This window comes from Suricata suricatta, chromosome 3 (assembly GCF_006229205.1).
Source record: "Suricata suricatta isolate VVHF042 chromosome 3, meerkat_22Aug2017_6uvM2_HiC, whole genome shotgun sequence".
NCBI lineage: Eukaryota > Metazoa > Chordata > Mammalia > Carnivora > Herpestidae > Suricata > Suricata suricatta.
The window spans coordinates 68,697,167-68,715,556 of NC_043702.1; the positions used below are offsets into that span (position 1 = coordinate 68,697,167).

General features: G+C 41.0%; 1 protein-coding gene across 6 annotated transcripts in view; it reads left to right on the forward strand.

Moving 5' to 3' along the window:
- Positions 1-18,390, forward strand: part of RBMS1 (RNA binding motif single stranded interacting protein 1) — a 211,934-nt gene that overhangs the window by 166,632 nt on the left and 26,912 nt on the right. For all 6 annotated transcript variants that reach the window (XM_029934498.1, XM_029934500.1, XM_029934502.1 and 3 more), the window contains exons 3-4: positions 5,427-5,485; positions 9,663-9,754. In XM_029934498.1, the coding sequence (XP_029790358.1) occupies positions 5,427-5,485; positions 9,663-9,754 (151 nt within the window). The remainder of the gene's footprint in view (positions 1-5,426; positions 5,486-9,662; positions 9,755-18,390) is intronic.

An 18,390-nucleotide genomic window follows, 5' to 3' on the forward strand; every position in this document is an offset into this window, starting at 1 on the left:
TAGTGCGGAGCCTGCCTGGGATCCTCTCTCTCCCTTTGCCCCTCTCCCCTGTTCACTCAAATGTGTGTGCTCTCTCTCTCTCTTAAAATTTGAAAAAACTTAAAAAATAAACAAAAACCAGTCATCTATACAGGAACAGTATCCCACCCTTTGTCAAACTTATAATGTAAACAAAAGAATACATTTTAAGTGTATACTTTTTTATTGTTGTTTTCCACATACTCATTGCTTTTCAGGTTTAATAATGTTCATAAAATATTTCAAAAACACTGCACATAACCCTGTGGTGCCCTAAGTGAATTTACAACTGGAATGACCAATGTTAAAGTAACTTGTCAACCACTGTCGCCATCTGTTGGTGGTGGGTGGGCTGGACTCCACTTTCCAGAGCCTGGGCTTGTAACTTGGAATGTTATAAAAGCCACAAGGTCCTTAGTAGAGGAGTTTGTGCATGTGTTTCTGTGTGTGTGTGTGTGTACACAGGTTGTGCACGTGTGTGTTCCACATGTGCACACATACTAGACAAAGTCTAAAGATAGGCACTAATGTGTTTTAACATTCCTACCCAGGACTTGCGATGATTTTAACATTTCAGCCTACTTTTCTGTGTCTTCTAATTTCTTTTGTAATTAAGGTGAATTATTAATAAGGTAGAGTTGAGGAGGGACTAAGCGATGGAGGCAGAGGAGAAAATGAAGTCTTATTTACTAAGTACAGACAAACTTACTGAGGTGAAAGAAACATAAAGGGAAATGGGGAAGAGATGTCTAAAGCTGTGATATAAGCAGAAGGAATGTTGGTAGATTATCAGCAGAAGGTTTTATCAGCCGAGTTCACTTGGGCAAATAGGTTTAAATGTGAGTCTTTACTTATTATCCTCTCCCTTTGAAATTCTAATGATTCTGTAGTCACATCTCCTAATGAGTCTTTATCTTTTTTCTTCCCCCGGAGTGGATTATCTACTCTTAGCAAAGAATATTATATTCTGGGTAGCCAGGGCTGTGGTCTGAGCCTTGTTACTTTGAAGCTGATGAAAACCCAAAGAATCTTCATGTTCACATTTTTCCCATAAAAGTCTACGACTTGCTCTCTTACCCTTGGTGTCATTAGAATGTGAATTCTGCCAGTCAAGAGGCCTGTTTTTCCCAACATGTCCCTGTTACTTAATGAAGTTGTTTGTTTGTTTTTAAGTTTATTGAGAGAGAACAAGAGCATGAGGGCTTGCAGGCAGGAGCGGGGAAAGGCAAAGAGAGAGAGAGAGAGAGAGAGAGAGAATCCCAAGCAGGCTCCGTGCTGTCTGTCAGTGCAGAGGCCAAACCCGGGCTGCAGCTCGCACACCATGACCTGAGCCAAGATCACCAGCCGGACCCTTAAACAACTGAGCTACCCAGGCGCCCCTACTTATTTTTTAAAATAAAATGCATATTGGAATAAGGGTAGGTCAATAAGTTGCTTTATGAACTTTTTACTACTAGGCCCTGATGATCAACAGCAGACTCACACTAAATGTTAATCAGCTGTAACGCCCCCCCATCCCTTGGCCCACATTATTGGATCTTACTGGAAACAGAACCAGTAGTGGGACATGAGGACTCCTCTGAAGCCCTGCTGTGCTTTTTCCTATTTCTTGAGGTGCCGATAGTCGGTTCATCCCCATGTTCTAGATCCTTCCTCCTGTCATCAGAACTACTTGTCGGGTACTCCATCCCCACAACATGGTGACGTCATCACCCACTGAGAAGCTAACTTAGCCAGGGCATGAGTGATTGAAAGTGTGACATCTTCCAGCCAGGTTATTCTAGTGAGATAGCTCCTGCGCTGTGGGAGGTCTAGCTGAGTGGACAGCCTCCAAGAGAAGACAGCCTCTGAGGGGTAAACCGTTCCGCACCCCTCAGGTAACTCCCTATAAGCAGTCGCTGGTCCTGCGGTGCCTGGAGGCCGTATGGAATAATAGCAGCACAGAATGGAAACTGTTTTCTGCCTTTCTGAGAACTCAGTCTTTCAGGCTTAACCCACAAATCATGGTAAAAACCGCAATAGAAAGCAAAACTGATACATTTCAGAAATATCTCTTCTCCCCCACCTTTCCCCCCCAGTCCCTCTTTCAACCATGAACCACATGTTTGCTTCTTGTGTTTAACACAAACAGAAGCTCTGCTTTGGCTTGAAAAGTAAATCTACTCCCATACCTTGATACCACTCACTTAGTTCCCAACCATCCACTTGGTTCCTCTCCTTTCGTACCCTCCCTCAGTGTATAAAGGAAACCTTGTTTCTCAAAATTACTTCATGAATAAGTTGCAGTGAAAAATGAAACACAATTCATTTAAGCTTTGGGGTTTTAGATGAGATTTTAGGCTTAAAATTTATATGAGCTTTTGTTTTCCCATTTGCAAAAATGGGAATAATAGCACCTACCTCATAAGATCATTGCAAAGTTAATTAAATAAGATCATGCATACAAAGTCCCTGGCACGGTGCCTAGAACATAAGTAGGAATTGAGTACATGTAATCCCCTCTCTGGTTTCTTATAAAATCACAACGGATTTGGATGAGGAGATTAGGGATGGGTTCATGGAAGAGATAATGTTTGAACAGGTTCTTCAAGTTCAAGCATGGGTAGAATGGGATAATGGTGGGATGAGAGAGACATGTTTAAAGCAATGTTTAAGATAAATAAAAGCAGCAGACAGAGTTGGAAGCACCAGAGGCTGGAGGCAAGGCAAGAACTATTGTGTATTTTTTGCTTGGTTCTAGACACAGTGAAGGGAAAGGATGAATATTAGAAACATGTCAGAGACAACTCAGAAGAGTTACTGGCTGCCTGGACTCAGGAATGGCTGAGCTGATGGTGTCTGGAAGCTCTCGAGCTTGGTGGAGATTGGGAGTGAGATAGTTCTATCGAATGAAAAGGACAGGGAAGAGGTGTTTGGGGCTCTTTGGGGATAAGCGGGCGTTAGGTGACATTGAATGAGATATTTAAGTATCTTAATAACATACTAAGATACTTAAGTTGAAAGAGGAGGAGACAGAAACTAAAGTTTTGGGGAAATAAAACAGCAACAACAAAACAACTCCAGAATGAGGCACCATCAGAAGATGCATTAAATAACACCGTAATGAGCATCAGATGGATTTCCTAGGCAGTGGAAGGGTTGCAATGAGAGGACTTGATAAGGAGGGAGAGGAAGAGGCTGAATGGGCAAAGAAGAATGAAAAGAGTGCCCAGAAAAGTAGAATGAGATCTGGGGAGTGGATTCAGAGCAGAGGAGGTGCGGGTTACACAGATGTGGAAGTGAGGAGTAACATCAAAGTAGCAAAGAGACCAAAGAGAACAGAAACCCGAAGACAGCGTGGCATGGATTGAGGACCAGTGCTACCAGGAGCCTTTTCCCACTTCCCACTTCTCTCTTTCTTGCCTATGATTAGTGTGGAGAGCAGGACCAGAGAGTAGAAGGCTAGCCCCTGACCTTCCCTAAATTTCCTTTCTTCTGTGTGGTTTACAAAAGATCCTGAACTCTGTGACCTCAAGCAAAGTCTGTTAATCTCGATGACTCTCAATCCTTTTATTCCAAATTGGAATTGTACTGACTTTCTTTCGTACTTCTGGAAAGGTATGAGACAGGAATGTAGTCTAAAAATCTTTTTATCTAAAACTTTAGCAAAAGGAGAGACCACTGGTAAATATCAAGCATGTAAATAAATGGTTGCTAAAAAGGTGGTCTCTAAATCACCTATTTTTTCTGGTTAGCAGATTTTTTTTAATTATCACTTTTTTTTTTGTAAGCATAGTGACCTATGTTAATGCTGTTATAAATACTTAGAATCTCTACAGGGAATTGAAGGTGTTTTATGCAGCATTCTGCCTCTTGGATGTCATTTGAACCTTAAATTATCTTTACTTTCATGCCTAGTTAATAATCATTTGATTACATGATTACACAGTGAAAAAAAAACTGAGGGAAAGAGGTGGTTCAAGCCATTTGTTTCTTCTCTATAAAAATATTTCAGCTTGCTCAATGCGTAAACTAGAAACCGACAGTATTCACACTGGTTTAAAATGCTACATAGATGCTTCATTTCCTAAACTTTTTTTTATGTTTTTTATTTATTTTTGAGAGACAGAGAGAGGCAGTGTGATCAGGGGAGGGGTAGAGAGAGAGGGAGACACAGAATCCGAAGCAGGCTGCAGGCTCTGAGCTGTCAGCACAGAACCTGACAAGGGGCTCAAACCCACAAACCGTGAGATCATGACCTGAGCTGAAGCTGGACGCTTAACTGACTGAGCCACCCAGGCGCCCCTATTTCCTAAACTTTTAAGACTTCTTAATCTTCAAGATCAATCATAAGAAAGTAATATTAGAGAAAATGTGAAATTTTAAAAGCAATACAAAGGAAAGTCTGAGAACCACGTATAAAGGAGGACACTGGTTTATATGAAGTAAGTTATGTGCATTTCTTAGAGTCCCAATAATTTTTAAGAAATATTTTTCAAAGGTGCTTTTTTTCCCTTAGTTTTGTGAAGACAAACATAGATGGCAGTGCCTTATGTTGAGGTCTAGTCAGTACGAAAGGATGCAAGATCATACACATATTTAAGCCATACTGCCACTTCATCTTCAGTAGCAGTGCATTCTGGATTTTTTCCCTCCTTTGCCTGGTGTCTACTGTGCATTAAGGAATTTGAACACATTTATACAAACCCTCATAGAATTCATGCTCAACCCGTGTTATATTCTTGATTGTTCATTTCTTATCCACACGTGCACACACATTACCATGTATACCATACAGCTGTTATTACTCAGAGGTATTAATGAATATATTATTTATTTTTATATATCTATTTATATACATATAAGTAGTTATCACTCTTAGGTGTAAAAGATCTGCACCCTCCAGCACGTTAAACAAGGACACGCATGCGCACACACCCTTGCCTGACAATGGGAGCCATGCAGTGCTGTCCGCAAAACCACAATGGATAGATATAATGCAGGCAGCTTTCCCTCTCTTGCCAGTTTATAAAGTCTTCGTGGATCCTAGTACTTCAGTAATTTCGTAACCTTGCATTTGGCTTTGTATTCACATAGTGTTACTAGAAGAAATGTATTATAGAACTCATATTCCTTTTTTGTTTTGTTTTGTTTTTGTTTTCTTTTGGTCTCGAGATTGTCAGGTAAGCCCCTGATGACTCTGAGTTCAACATCAAGCTGTAATCCATAGATTCCAATAAGAGACCTAGCAGTGCCCCGTTTTTATTTTAGAGTTTAGAAGTCTCATTTTCTGTCCCCTGAGTATATAGAACATTTTGTAGGTTAAAGTTTGCAGATATTTGAAAAGTGAGTGTGCTCTCTGGACTTAGATGTTACTGTGTGTTTCTTGATTTTAACTTCTCCTTTTTATTTTTCTTTTTATCTTTTAGATATGGGAAAATAGTCTCCACGAAGGCAATTTTGGATAAGACAACGAACAAATGCAAAGGTATCTTCCCTTGGATGATAATTTACGAAATCCTAGCTTTAGGGAAATGATGGAATTTAAAACCTGATCTTTGGTTTCAAAACTACCTCCATTTTATTAAACAGCAAGTTTTATGTGTCACCAGTTCCTGTCTTGCACAATGTCAGCATATGTCTTTACATTTGTCCGTGGCCATTGTTTGGCTGGAAACCCTAAGCATTTAGCAGTTTGCCAGAATCGCAGATCGGACGCCAGTCACGCTAACACTCAGGGTACTGGTTGGCGTTAGCCTCTAGTTTTAAAAGGGAAGTAAAGTTAGAAAATCGCTTTTCTTTCCTGAGCCTGAGGAGATTAGAGCTGCTTACTGAAGACCATTGGACTGCACTAAAGAACTGAAAAGATTACATATTGTGCAAATTGGCTCTATTAATTAGAATAGAGTAGTTTTAAGCAGTACTTAATTACATGTTTCAATACTCCCAATTGTTCTGTGCTGACTGCCTGTTGACAATATTGGCAGCGGGGAGGAGAGAACCATTTTCACTGACCAAATCGTAACAGGGAGGGGAGGTCATTTCCCTCTTTGAAATTTGCTGCTGCATTAATTTGATGCACTGACCTTCAGAGTTTTCCGTGTAATTAGGATGAGCTCATCCAGCTCCAAGAGCCGGGCGAGGAGGTGTCTACAGTAGGCAGCGCTGTCCTGCCTGCTCCCCAGTTCTGACTTTTAATGATCCAGCATCTTAACAATGGGCATGTGATTTCTAGGAAAGGGGAAGAATGGAGTCAGCTGACTTTGAGTCTGAATACTGACCCCATGAATTGAAATAAGGTTGACAGGAATAGGCAGAGAAGGCAAATCTCCTCATTAATTAGACCCTAGTTTTTCAAGTAGTGGTGATGGCTTTGGCTTAGCACCAGCTGAGAAAAGCAAAGAATGTAAATGAACCCTATGGTAAAGCCTCGCCTTAGAAGCCAGCCATTTCCTTTCATCTAGACCTGAAGTGGTTCATTGTATTTGACTCTTCTTCAAAGATCCTAAATTTAAAGAAGCTATTGTGGCCAGTATCTGAGCCCCTGTTGAAGCAACATTGTACATTATGACAGTTTTGCCTGGGGACAGTGATTAAAACAGTGCTTTTTGTAGAGAGGTACTCAATAAATATTTTAAATGAATTAAACTAGAGGGAGTCAAATTGTAGACCGAAATGTTTACATTGAGTTGCCAAGGTTAGTGTTACTTCCCGTATTTGTAAATGATTAGGGAAAGCAGGGACACAGAAAAAAAATCTTCATTTTACAGAGCAAAATGGGTTCTTGAAGGCATAAAACAGGAAGCTGATCTCAAACATTTGTTTCAAACTGAGAGAGAAATCACAGTAGACAAGTGCTTTTATGGCTTTACCCTATCTTTCCTCCCATCCCTACGCTCCCCCAAAAAGAATCTTACATGGCAGATCAGTGTGTTTAAAATTAGCAAAGCTGCCCCAGTTAAGTAAGGGTGAATTGCTCGCCACACCCCTGCCCTGACAATTCCTACGTGTTATTATACACTCTTCTCCAATGAGAGAGCCTATCCCCTAGAAACCAAAACACAAAGTAAAAATGGGTGAGGATAAATCAACACCAGTGAGAAAATAAAAGGAAGAGCAGGATACCTCGGGTTACTACAGAAATGGCCTGTGTTTCCTAATGGCCAAAGCAAAAATAGAAAACATAGCTATTCTCATGGATAAGTCACTGCAGTCTGGAGGAAAACCCATGAAGCAGGACATTCCCAGTCCAGAGAGCTGAGGAAACGCCCCCTGGGGTCCAATATGAGGGTGTTGTGTTACATATTTATATAATGAAACCCATAGAACCTGTAGCTCAAATTTGCATAGTCTTATATTTTACTTGAAAGTAAGATCATAGAGAAAATGGGAAACAGCTCATGGTTGCATGCCTACCGTTACATTGGTTTTAAAGCAAATATTTATGAAACAGCTATATGGTTAGAAAAGGATGTAAACAACAACATGCAACCATTATGGATTTTTTCCTAATAAAATAACAGATAAAATAATACTAAGAGTACTCGACTGGTAATAATTTCAACCACAGTTACATCAAAACTGAGACCGTCTGTCTCTTGCGATTTATTGGCAACAGCAGAATTGTGCGGAAGACACACTTGAATATCCATGAGTAGAGTTACATCATTTCATTGTAGTTGAGTATTCATTTATGGCCTCCTCGAGTTGTGTTTGGTAATAAAACACGTACGGGAGTGAGAGAGTGTGTGCCCGAGTGTGCGCCCATGGGGGGATGCATATTAGCGTTCACTCCAGGTTTCTACAAAACGCTCAGAATATGTTTCACCTAATTTCTGATGTGGTGCTTGAGTAGCATTCTCTGCTTTCCCCTGAGCCCGCTCTTCTTTTTCTTTGCACCCTGGCTAATTCTCCACTGTCTAAATCAAATTAGGCTTTATTTCAGTCCAGTTCCAAGTAATCGAAGGAAGCTCTGCTTATTTCATTCAGGTTTAACTCATCTTGCCTGAAACATCTATGGTTTACTGTTTCATTATAACTTGTTTTGTTACCAGATGATATTTTTGGTACTAATAGTGCATGCTGACCTTTGAATCATTTCCGAGCTTTGTGTTTGGCCTTGTTGATCTGTATGTTTGTCTGTTTTGGCACTAGGCCTTCACTGTCTAAACTACTCTATCTTTACAATATCGATACATAAATGATAGGACTGGCCCTTCTTCTGTGCAGGCTCCGAACCGTGGTTTTTGTTTTCAAAATACTCTTAATTCATTTAAAATTTATTTTATAATAGGTTTGAGTTCCAGTGAAATCTCTGTTGGTATTTCTTGCCTGGTTACCCTGGTCTTTTAAGCAGTGTGTTATATATAATTTACCTTTTTCTCAATAACTTAAGAGTGATCACAGTGAAAAATCAGTGATTGCCTATCTTAGTACAGTGATACTCACTGGATTGTGTGAAAAGCAAGGAGCTATTGCTCTTACACTGAATTAAGTCCTGTTCTTTGTATAGTTTCCCTCTTTTACTGCTTACTGCTAGTTTTCACTGGTAAGTACCATCCATATGCTGCTTTTGTGGCAGCCCTACCCTTAGCCTGACACCCTCCCCCCGCCCCATTTAACTGCTTTTAACATGTTGTAGCCAAAGAGTAGCTGACCAGCCTATTAAAAATGTTCCTAAAGCTGTGGATAAATGAGCTCTAAACGAGAGCCTCTTTTGGGAGGTTATTTGTTTTTTGTTTGTTTTATGTTTTGTTTTTAGGCTTTAGAGCATGAACTGCTGAAACAGCTCTTGGATATTTGGAGGCATTTTTACCCCTTTCTTTAAGTGAAGGGGATCACAAGGTGTATTTTAAGTACATAAGTACTCATATTTTTTATCAAGCACTAAAACTTAGATTATTTTATATTTGGGGTATTTAATGGTTATTCTTAATTTATTTGAAAAATACAGTTTAGGGGTGCCTGGGTGGCTCAGTCAATTAAGCGCCCGACTTTAGCTCGGGTCATGATCTCGCGGTTCGTGGGTTCGACCCCTGGAGACAATTCTGTGTCTCCCTTTCTCTCTGCCCCTGCCCGGCTCTCACACTCACTCGCTCTCAACAATGAATACATGTTAAAAAGAAAGGAAGGGAGGGAGGGAGGGAGGGAAGAGGAAGGAAGGAAGGAAGGAAAGAAGGAAGGAAAATATAGTTTAGTCTATGGAATAAACATTTTTGGTTCTGTCATTTCTTAAGTTCTGTAGGATTGTGCCATCTTTCTCACCAAACCATTGGAAATGCAATTTCTCTGAAGTTGATTTTTTCTTTCTTTCCTTTCCTTTCTTTTCTTTTCTTTCTTTTTTTTTTTTTTTTTTTACTTTGGTTGGTTAACTTACATGTCTTTTTTTTTTTTCTAGTAAGTATAGAACTCCTGAGAAAAGGGAAAACTGTTTTGCTTTCTTTTTGACTTTGAAGGGAAATTTGTCTAGCTCATGAGTGACGATGGGGAAAGACAGCCAGAGAAGGACACTGCATTGCAGCTGTCAGGGCCAGACACCTGTCAGGACGTCAGGGTTTCGTTCTGCTGCCCACACCGGAAACCACAGAGTCTTTTTTTTTTTTTTTTTTGCTCTTTACATTGTCACAAAATAATGGCTTAATAACGGAGTGTGTTTTGTGTTTCAGGTTATGGTTTTGTCGACTTTGACAGTCCTGCAGCAGCTCAGAAAGCTGTGTCTGCCCTGAAGGCTAGTGGGGTTCAAGCCCAAATGGCAAAGGTGAGTCGAGAGCCAGGCGTCACTGCTCTGGTCCCTGGCTTCACTTCCGAAGCCCGGCATTGGTGCCAGCCTGTCACTGCGAACGTCCTCCTTCCGTCCCCCAGTCTGGGTCACTTCTGGACATCTGTCCTGTGCCCCCACGGCCTCAGTAGTACTTTTAGCGCACCAGAAGCTACAGATAGTATTTCGAAGCTGTACACAAGTCAGACATTTTTAGACACTGGTTATTTATGGTTAGAAATCTCCTCTTTAGCAGTTCTACACTGGCTTTACTCGGGGCTTGTTTCTGATGCACTTTTAGCATTCTAGATGAAGAATATTGTTGAAGTGAGGTTTATGCCCCAGTCTTTTTACTGCCCAGATGTGAACTTGGGTTATGTTATACTTAGTCCCTATAGTGCACTTATTCAGAATTCATATAATTATGTGCATTTTTTCCCGTTTGTAGTCCTTGAATTGCTATGCGAAATATTTTCAAGCCTGAAGCTCAGCAATTTGATATTTTGTATATCCTTTTCAAAAGATCAGTAATCTCTGGCTTCTTGAAGTACAAAGGAAAGTAATTTTGTGCTGTCTTCTACTACTTCTGTCTAGTAGCATATGATCATTTCCTCAGGGGCATTCCCGGTTCCAGAAGGAAAGAAGCTTTATAGAAGTTAAAGGGTTCTCGTAAAGAGATAAGTTACCCGCTAAGACCTTGAGGCTCCTGAAGGACACAGGTGCCCCTACCAAGATAGACATTTACCTTGACTCAAAGAATCAGCATCATGAAAGATTTCAGGAATTACTGAAAGGGATCACCTTTCTAAAGTAGTCCTGGACTTTTAACATTTTTAAAGCTTGGAATGGAGTTGGACATATTTTTTTAAGTTTGCTTATTTATTTTGAGAGAGAGGGAGAGACCGGATCCCAAATGAGCTCCACATAGTCAGCACAGAGCCTGACAAAGGGCTCAAACTCATGAACTGTGAAATCAAGAGTCGGACACTTAACTGTCTGAGCCACCCAGGCACCCAATATTTGGGCTTATATAAGTTGGACATATTTTAGATTTTCTTGAACTCTAGAGTAAGACGTTAAAATAAACTGAGGGGTGCCTGAGTGGCTCAATTTGTTAAGCATCCACTTAGGCTCAGGTCAGGAACTCACAGTCCATGAGATCGAGCCCCGTGTTAGGCTCTGTGCTGACAGCTCAGAGCCTAGAGCCTGCTTCAGACTCTGTGTCTCCCTCTCTCTCTGTCCCTCCCTGGCTTGTGCTTTCCCTCTCTCAAAAGCAAACATTAAAAAATAAATAAACTGATACCATAAGCACTAAGCATCATGATTTTCAGATTTTTTTTTGTTTATACTATAGAGTAATTCCCTGTGGCATTATTGAAAGATTATGATTATGAGGATTTTAGTTATATTTCATTGTGACTGTGCAGTACCTGTATTGTATAATGATTTACAGAAACAGTGGATAACTGCATGTTTTATAAGCAGGACCTTTAAGGCACAGTCAAAAACAGCTCTATTCTTCCCTCTACTCTGTTTCCTCTATTCTATAAATTTCCTGCTTCCTCTTCTCATGGATAAAATCCAGGGCAGGTCCCATGACTTTTCTGGCCACTCTTGTTATCTTAAAAAGTCTCTTCCATTGCTTCTTTCACTAATTTTTTTCACTAGAATGGCTCTTGATTCAAACATCACAGAACAGAACTATCTTTTGACACATGTCCAGCCATTTCTAAATTTACTTGCACCAAACAATCCGATGTTTTAAACAAGATGTTGTATGGGAAGTCTCAAGTTACATTCTAAGTACAGTTTGTAAAATGTCAGAATCACATGTAGAGGTTTTGAAAACTGCTGAGATTCGGCCAAAGAGATGTGTGCCTCGGATGTCACTGGTGGTAAAAGAAATCACAGCTTACATAGCAGTTGTCTGCTAACAACTGTGTTGGTTACTTGGTGATCAGGAAGCGATGTTGTAAAGGTTTATATCCCCATGTAGCCATCTCTTACATGGGTATGTACATTCACATGTATAGATATGTAACACATGTGTTTAAGTCACATTTTAGGAAATTGAGGGTGGTGATTGATGTGTGATATATTCATTATGATTTTTTTCTTATTTGAAATAATGTGGAATGGGATCCTGGTTAACATTTTGATGCTGAACGTCTGATTTTTAAGAACACATTGCTGTTGTTACATGTGTAATGCCTGTAATGTAAACGTCCAATCTGGTGGGTTTTTGTTTTTTTGGATTGTTAAAAATTTTTTGGATGATACTTTGAGTATCCCATTGAAGCTTCTCCCTTTTTCCAGCTCAGGTCTACTCTGGTTTATAAGTGTACAACAGGATAGGAACATGATTAGTTTCTCTCCTGTTTCCCAAACTTGTTCTTCCTGCACTACCGTCAGCTAGCTGGCTGTGGTTTCTTTCCTCCTACCCACCCACCCCTCAGCAGCTTGGAACACGGTATAGGATGGGAAAGTTTCTTGACCTGACAGTGGTGTAATCTGGTATTAAGGTCTCTGGCTGATGTTTCCCTTCATGAAATGCTTTGGGAGGTTTTCAGAGGTCTCTTACATCACCACCATCACCTCTAATTGATCTTTCTCCTGTGGTTCCTCAACACTGGTGAATATATGCCTCGGCTCCTGATAATCTAAGGGTCTGACTTCAGCCACTGTCTGCTGAGACCTCCTTGCCCTTCAAGGCTGCCTTCTTGGAAGGATTTAACACAACCCTGGGCCAGCTCCACCTTGCCTGGCCCACATCTGACCTACGTTTGACAGCTGTCTGTGGGAGAGTAGGTACTGACTAACCACACTTACATGCCCCTTCAATCAGCCTTTTGCCTTTTAGATTCCTCAGATTTAAGTCGGACATTGATCCATTGCATCCACCAAGCTCCATGGCACACAGATCAAGCCTCCTGAGTGGTCTGTTCAAGCCTCTATTGCTTGCCTGGCAGTGATAGGGAAGTAGCCGCATGGTGAGACTCAGAGCACATCAGCGTTTCTCTCCACATACATGTTCATCCTCAGCCTCTCCAGTCTCTCGTAGCCAGATGGAGGTGGGTGGTCAGCTGAGCATCCCAAACCAGTTCTCGGCGGCTCTCTTTAGGTTGTCTAGTTTCTCACTCCGGAATGTCACAGCGCCAACCATTGATCTGTAGCTTCTGCTGGTACCAAGTTAGAGGGCTATTTTAACAACCTGTTACAAATGCAGAGGCCTTCTTTAAAGCAACCCCAAGATCATTTACCTAGGCATCTTTTCAGTGCCATTGATATTAAGCAGCATGGTCTATGAAATATCCACCGCTTCCAAGGACTCTTTATACCACATTTAGTCAGAACTGGACTGGGTGTGGATTGGCACCTGTCAACAGTGTACCCAAATGCCACTTTCCTGCTGATTGATAACAAGCACTGTTCAAAGGCCTCCTGAGGAGACTTGGGTACCGTAAATTGGCTGGGAAAAGTGGTCCCTCCCTCCATCCTCTGTCGGGAAGGAGCAGTACACAGGTTCAGTGGTGCTGGCAGCGTGCCAACATCCTGCACTTCATGAATTTCTGACTTTATTTAGGTCTCTGTAGAAGGACTGTGTGTCTCAGGCCTGATTTCTTTTTTTATTATATCATTAAAGTTACAAAAGATAATTTAAGTGCTAGAGGGTCTGTTGTTCTGTCCCGTGACACCATGGATTTGAGGATCTGGAATTGACTTCATCCCTTCACGCTCTCTGGATAAAGCAACACCTGGCATGCCCCTTCTGTGGAGACAGTGTTTAAAAGAAGTCAGTCTGGCTCCCATGTTGAGTGGTAGGGACCCATTGCCATCTGCTTTCTGTTAGTGAATTAATCAGAATACTACCTTAGGTTTTGAAACTTCACACTGCCACAGTCTTGCTTTCTTTTGTAATTAGAAGAAATTAAAGTGCGTTCCAGGGAAGGGGGGTGGTGGCGTAGGGTTCAGGGTGAGGGAGCACAGCATATTGTTTGACACATTGGGTACCTAGATTGAAAAAGGATCCCCAAGATAACTCAGAAGTGAAGTGTGAAATTGAAAGTGGAGAGCATTCAGCAGCAGAGATGGTTTCTCATTCATGTTTTAACTTCCAGTACCTTCTTGGTACCTGGCATAGGGTAGATACTAACTGTTGGTTTAGTTGATGATCAGAGAAGCCAACTAAGTGAGAGAAAAGCTTTCTTCCTAGCTTGAGCAGATAGTGACAATTAAGAATGAAACATTTAAAAATTATGTTTATTGAGCTCTGTCTATAGAGTAGTACCCTGATAAAACTTACCAAAAGGTTTTCACAAAGGCTCAAGGCCATTCCTATTTCTGTTCAACTTGGCTTTGTTTCAGATGTGTTTGTTTTTAGAAGACTCAGACTCAATAAAGAGCAGAGAAAATTTCAGATACCAAGCTAGAAAGACTTAACAACCAAATCAACATTGGTAATATCTGTTAATAGAATGACTTCTCTAGGCCTTTTAGCAGCACCTCTTAAGGCCTGCTGGGAGTCAGCAGATCATCGTATGTTCTTTGCCTGGTGGTAAGCTAGCACATTTCCCCCCCCAGTAAACAGGCAGCCAAAGGAACAGGCATTTAATCCCCCCTCCACAGAGTCTACCGTGCTTCAGGCAGTTTGCATTCACATGCCTGCAAGCAGCTCTCGGCTGGTTGGTGAACCTATTCAGTACAAGGGAAAACAGATGTCTGGTCTTCCTGCCAAGTCCCTTTCTTGCATTTTAGGAACCATTCCACAGGCACAGGGAGGTTTTTGTTAATTTCTTTCAGATGATGACTGAGTGCTTTACACCACGCGGGACCTCTGAGCCCTGCTTTTCTGCTCAAGTGAACATTAGTGGCCATTTATCCCTCTCATGGTCAATGTGGGAGCAAGTTTTCTACTTGTTAGAGAAGCCATTGAACCTTTTCCATGCCTAAGGATGGATATAAAGAAGCCTGTTGGCCCCACTTTATGTTTGGCCACCCATAATTTACAGAATAATTGTTTTTTGAGACATAACATTGTATGCAATAAAACAGTTATGGCTGTCACTGATTTTAAAGAAACTAAATTACCCTCATTCAAGAACCACTCCCCACTCACTGCAAGTATTCTATATTCCATTCACTACGAACGTGTGGTAATTAGGATACATGGACACTTTGGGGATTAGAAATTTTTGTGGCCAGCGTGGAGTTTTTTCTCTTTCCTTTTTTCTTTTTCTAGTTATTGCAACTTTGCAGTTAATGTTTGCATGTTTGCAGGATAAGTTGACCGTTTGAAAAGAAAAATAAATAACATTAGCTTTAAAGATCATCCCAAATGAAAAAACCTAATTGAGTTGTTGCTGTTGAAAACAAATGCATTAAAATCATAGGAAATACTCATGTTTAGTCTCCGTTAGCTCACTATTAATCAATGAATCGGTTAAAAGGAGCTCAGTTTCTTTCTGGATTCTGATTTTAGTGCTTATTTTTTTCTTCATTGGTAAATTATCAGGTTGAATCAAGACTTTAAGGAATGTAATATTTTATTTATATTTTAATCATAGAAGCAACTCAAACATGGATTGAGAAAGTAATTTGTACCTACACTGTTAATCCTTTTAAAAATACTTCCCATATGACAAATTATCCTCTGAACATTGGTAACTATTAGTCGTTTAGTTGTTATAATTGTAATTTATAGAGAAAGCCCCACAACATTTATGGTATATGTTTCTTTCATAACATTTTTTATGCTGTATCTTTGCCCAGGGAGGGCTTTAATTCTTTTTAATTAGGGAGTTCCCAGCTTTATTCTGAATCTGACTAAGCATGATTCAGAGATTTTTCTCATAAGTTTCATTATATCGTTTCCTTGCTTCCATGCTTCCGAAACCTCCCCGTTTGTCAGACTGGCTTTCTAACTGAAGTTGACGGACGGCAGTCCTTCCTTCCTCCTGCCTTCCCCTCCCCCACCCCAGAACATGAAATCACAGGATAAACATGACTTATCTCCCCAGAGTATCAGTATTACTTGAAAGTATGAAATCAGAAATATTGTTTCTATTCTAAAACAAACCTAAATAGGGAGTAGATTGCAACATTTATGTGACATTTACATGACCTTTTTTTTTTTTTTTTACTTTTAAGATACAACACAAGACTTCAGAAAAATTTTGCACTCCGGCAAGGTTACTTTAGCCTTTGCCTGCCGACTCCTCAGGATACATAGCCCTTCTTGCTGTTAGCAGCCCTGAAATGGGAAAGTTTCAACAGCAGTGACTGACCAAATAGAATCAAATTCTTTAGAAAGCCTTTCACAATCTGGGTTCAGCCCCACGACTTCTGTTTGTTTCTCTTAAGTCTCAAGTCGGTGTCATGCCCTCCAGAAAGTCGTCACTGTCTTCCCAAGACAAGTTCCCCCGTCTGTCCTCTCATCGTGATTTGTACCCATCTCCATCGTAGCACTTACTCCATGGGTTTCTCTCTCTCCTACTTAACTGTAAGCAGCTGGAAGACGGGACTGGAGTCAAGGCTATTTTGTGCGCGTCTGGGATGCATGAGGTGTGCCGTACACATCATTTGGCGTCATGTATGAGGCTACTGGGCTCGGCAGGGCCCCCCCTCAGAGAAAGGACTCCATCTGTCCTGGCCAGTTAAGACTTCCACAGGAACAAATAGAGTCTTCTGCACCGCAGGAAATCTTCAGGGACTTGGGAGGGTAGAGCCCACAGGTGATGACTAATCAAGGAGCTGTGCAATTAATTGGGCAAATTTGGTGGAGGTAGTGAGTGAAATGGAAGTAGGGAGAGAACATTTTCCTTCTCCCCCTGCCTCAGAAGCATTTGAAAACTTTAATCCCTAAGACCATTTTGCCTTTCCTTGTATTTTCAAACACTGTATCTGTTACTGTTTTGCATTTATTAAATCATGTTCCAATTTTTATACATTATAGATAGAAAGATAGGTGTTGCTCAGCATAAGATAATCAGTGGTTCTGATTTCGCTGATCTGATTTCGGCTAAAAGCAAAGATAGCATTTTGTTTAGTCTGTGAAGGGTTAATGAGGTTAAGTACTTGGCTTGCTAGTGAGCATTTGAAAACTTTTAATTTTTTCTTGGGTCCACCGACACTGACAAAGCCCAGGGACACCCAGGCCCGGAGCTTCGGCTGTACGCCTTTGGGAACAGCCTGGTTCCTGCTGCTGCCCGCTGTCAGAACCAGGAGGTCATAGAGACAGTCCTTTTTGCCCTTAGTTTCTCCAGATTTGATAACTTGAATGCTTGGGAATACAAGAGCACTTGCCATTTCTTAGGATACCAGATTGTTATTTTAAACCTTACCAGGTAAGTCTAGCACAAAAGGTCAGTGTTCACTTTTACTCCAGATTACATAAAAGGACAGGTTTCATTTCAGGTTTAATTAAGGATAGGATAAATTTAAGAGTAGAGACTTTTGTACAGTTCAGATATGTGTATGCTTCAAGGTACCGTGCATTTTGGAAACCTAATTATGAATATGCTATTCTGTGGCCTAATGCTAAAATAACAATTAATGACTACTAATAGTTCTTATTAAAGAAAAGTCATAAGCATGCTTAGTACAGTATGTAAAGAGACACTTGGTTAGTAAGATCAAAGGAAAGCCTGATTTAAAATTAATTAAGACTATTCTAATCTTAAAATTGCAGAAGTGAATTCTAACTTGGTTAGAAAATATTCCAGTTGTCCGATAAGCTTTTTCTGTGATGATTTAACACCATACTCTTAGTACGTAAATATACCTAGCAGTTACTGGTTCTCGGAAAATTCAGTTGCGTATCTTTGGTTTCAGCTGATTCAGTCTCAGCAAAGGAAAGGTGAGTGGGAAATGATCTAATTATTGCTCCTTAAACTTTCATATGTATATGAATTGCCTGGAAATCCTGTTAAAATGCAGCTCTGGTTCTGTGGACCTGGGATTCTGCATTCCTAGTAGGCTTGCAGGCAATCCCAACACTGCCAGCCCCTGTGTCGTTTGAGGAGCAAGGATTTAGCAGAGCTCCCTTCCCCCATCTCCTCTTGAGTTCACTGTTATGCAGATTCTCAAGTTTGCTCTGCCTAGAGTTTATCATCTTATATGTCTTTGAGTTTACTTGTCTTCATGAATTTACGGGCTCTCCTTTCCCCACTGGTGATCACAACTTAAAAGTAAGTAGTAAGGACCCTGCCACGGAGCAGAGGACGGGGATTGAGACAAAGCCCTTCTGGAGTTTAGATGCCTTGGTTCAGAGTCCGTTATCTGTCTCTGGATTGAATTATTCACAGTAATACCCTTGTGTGCAAGCGTGTGCCTGAAATGGACTCCTAAAAATAGTAGTGGAGGAGAGGTTGGTTATTTCGGGAGCCCTGCAGACAGCGTGTGGGGCTCCACGAGGCTCCCTCTCCAGCCCCGCAGTGCGTGCCAGCAGCTCCTCCCCCAGACCCGCTGAGAACGACTCAGCGGAGTCATGTCCGACCTGCACAGACTGTCCAAGCTTCAGACCCTGTTTTCAAGTGTCCAAGGTGACCTGGGTGTCCTGTGGCTCCCACGCTGTCCCTGGGTCGTGCTCTAAAAGGACCTGAGCAGAGAATGGCTCAAGAAAAGTAAGTGTGTTAACA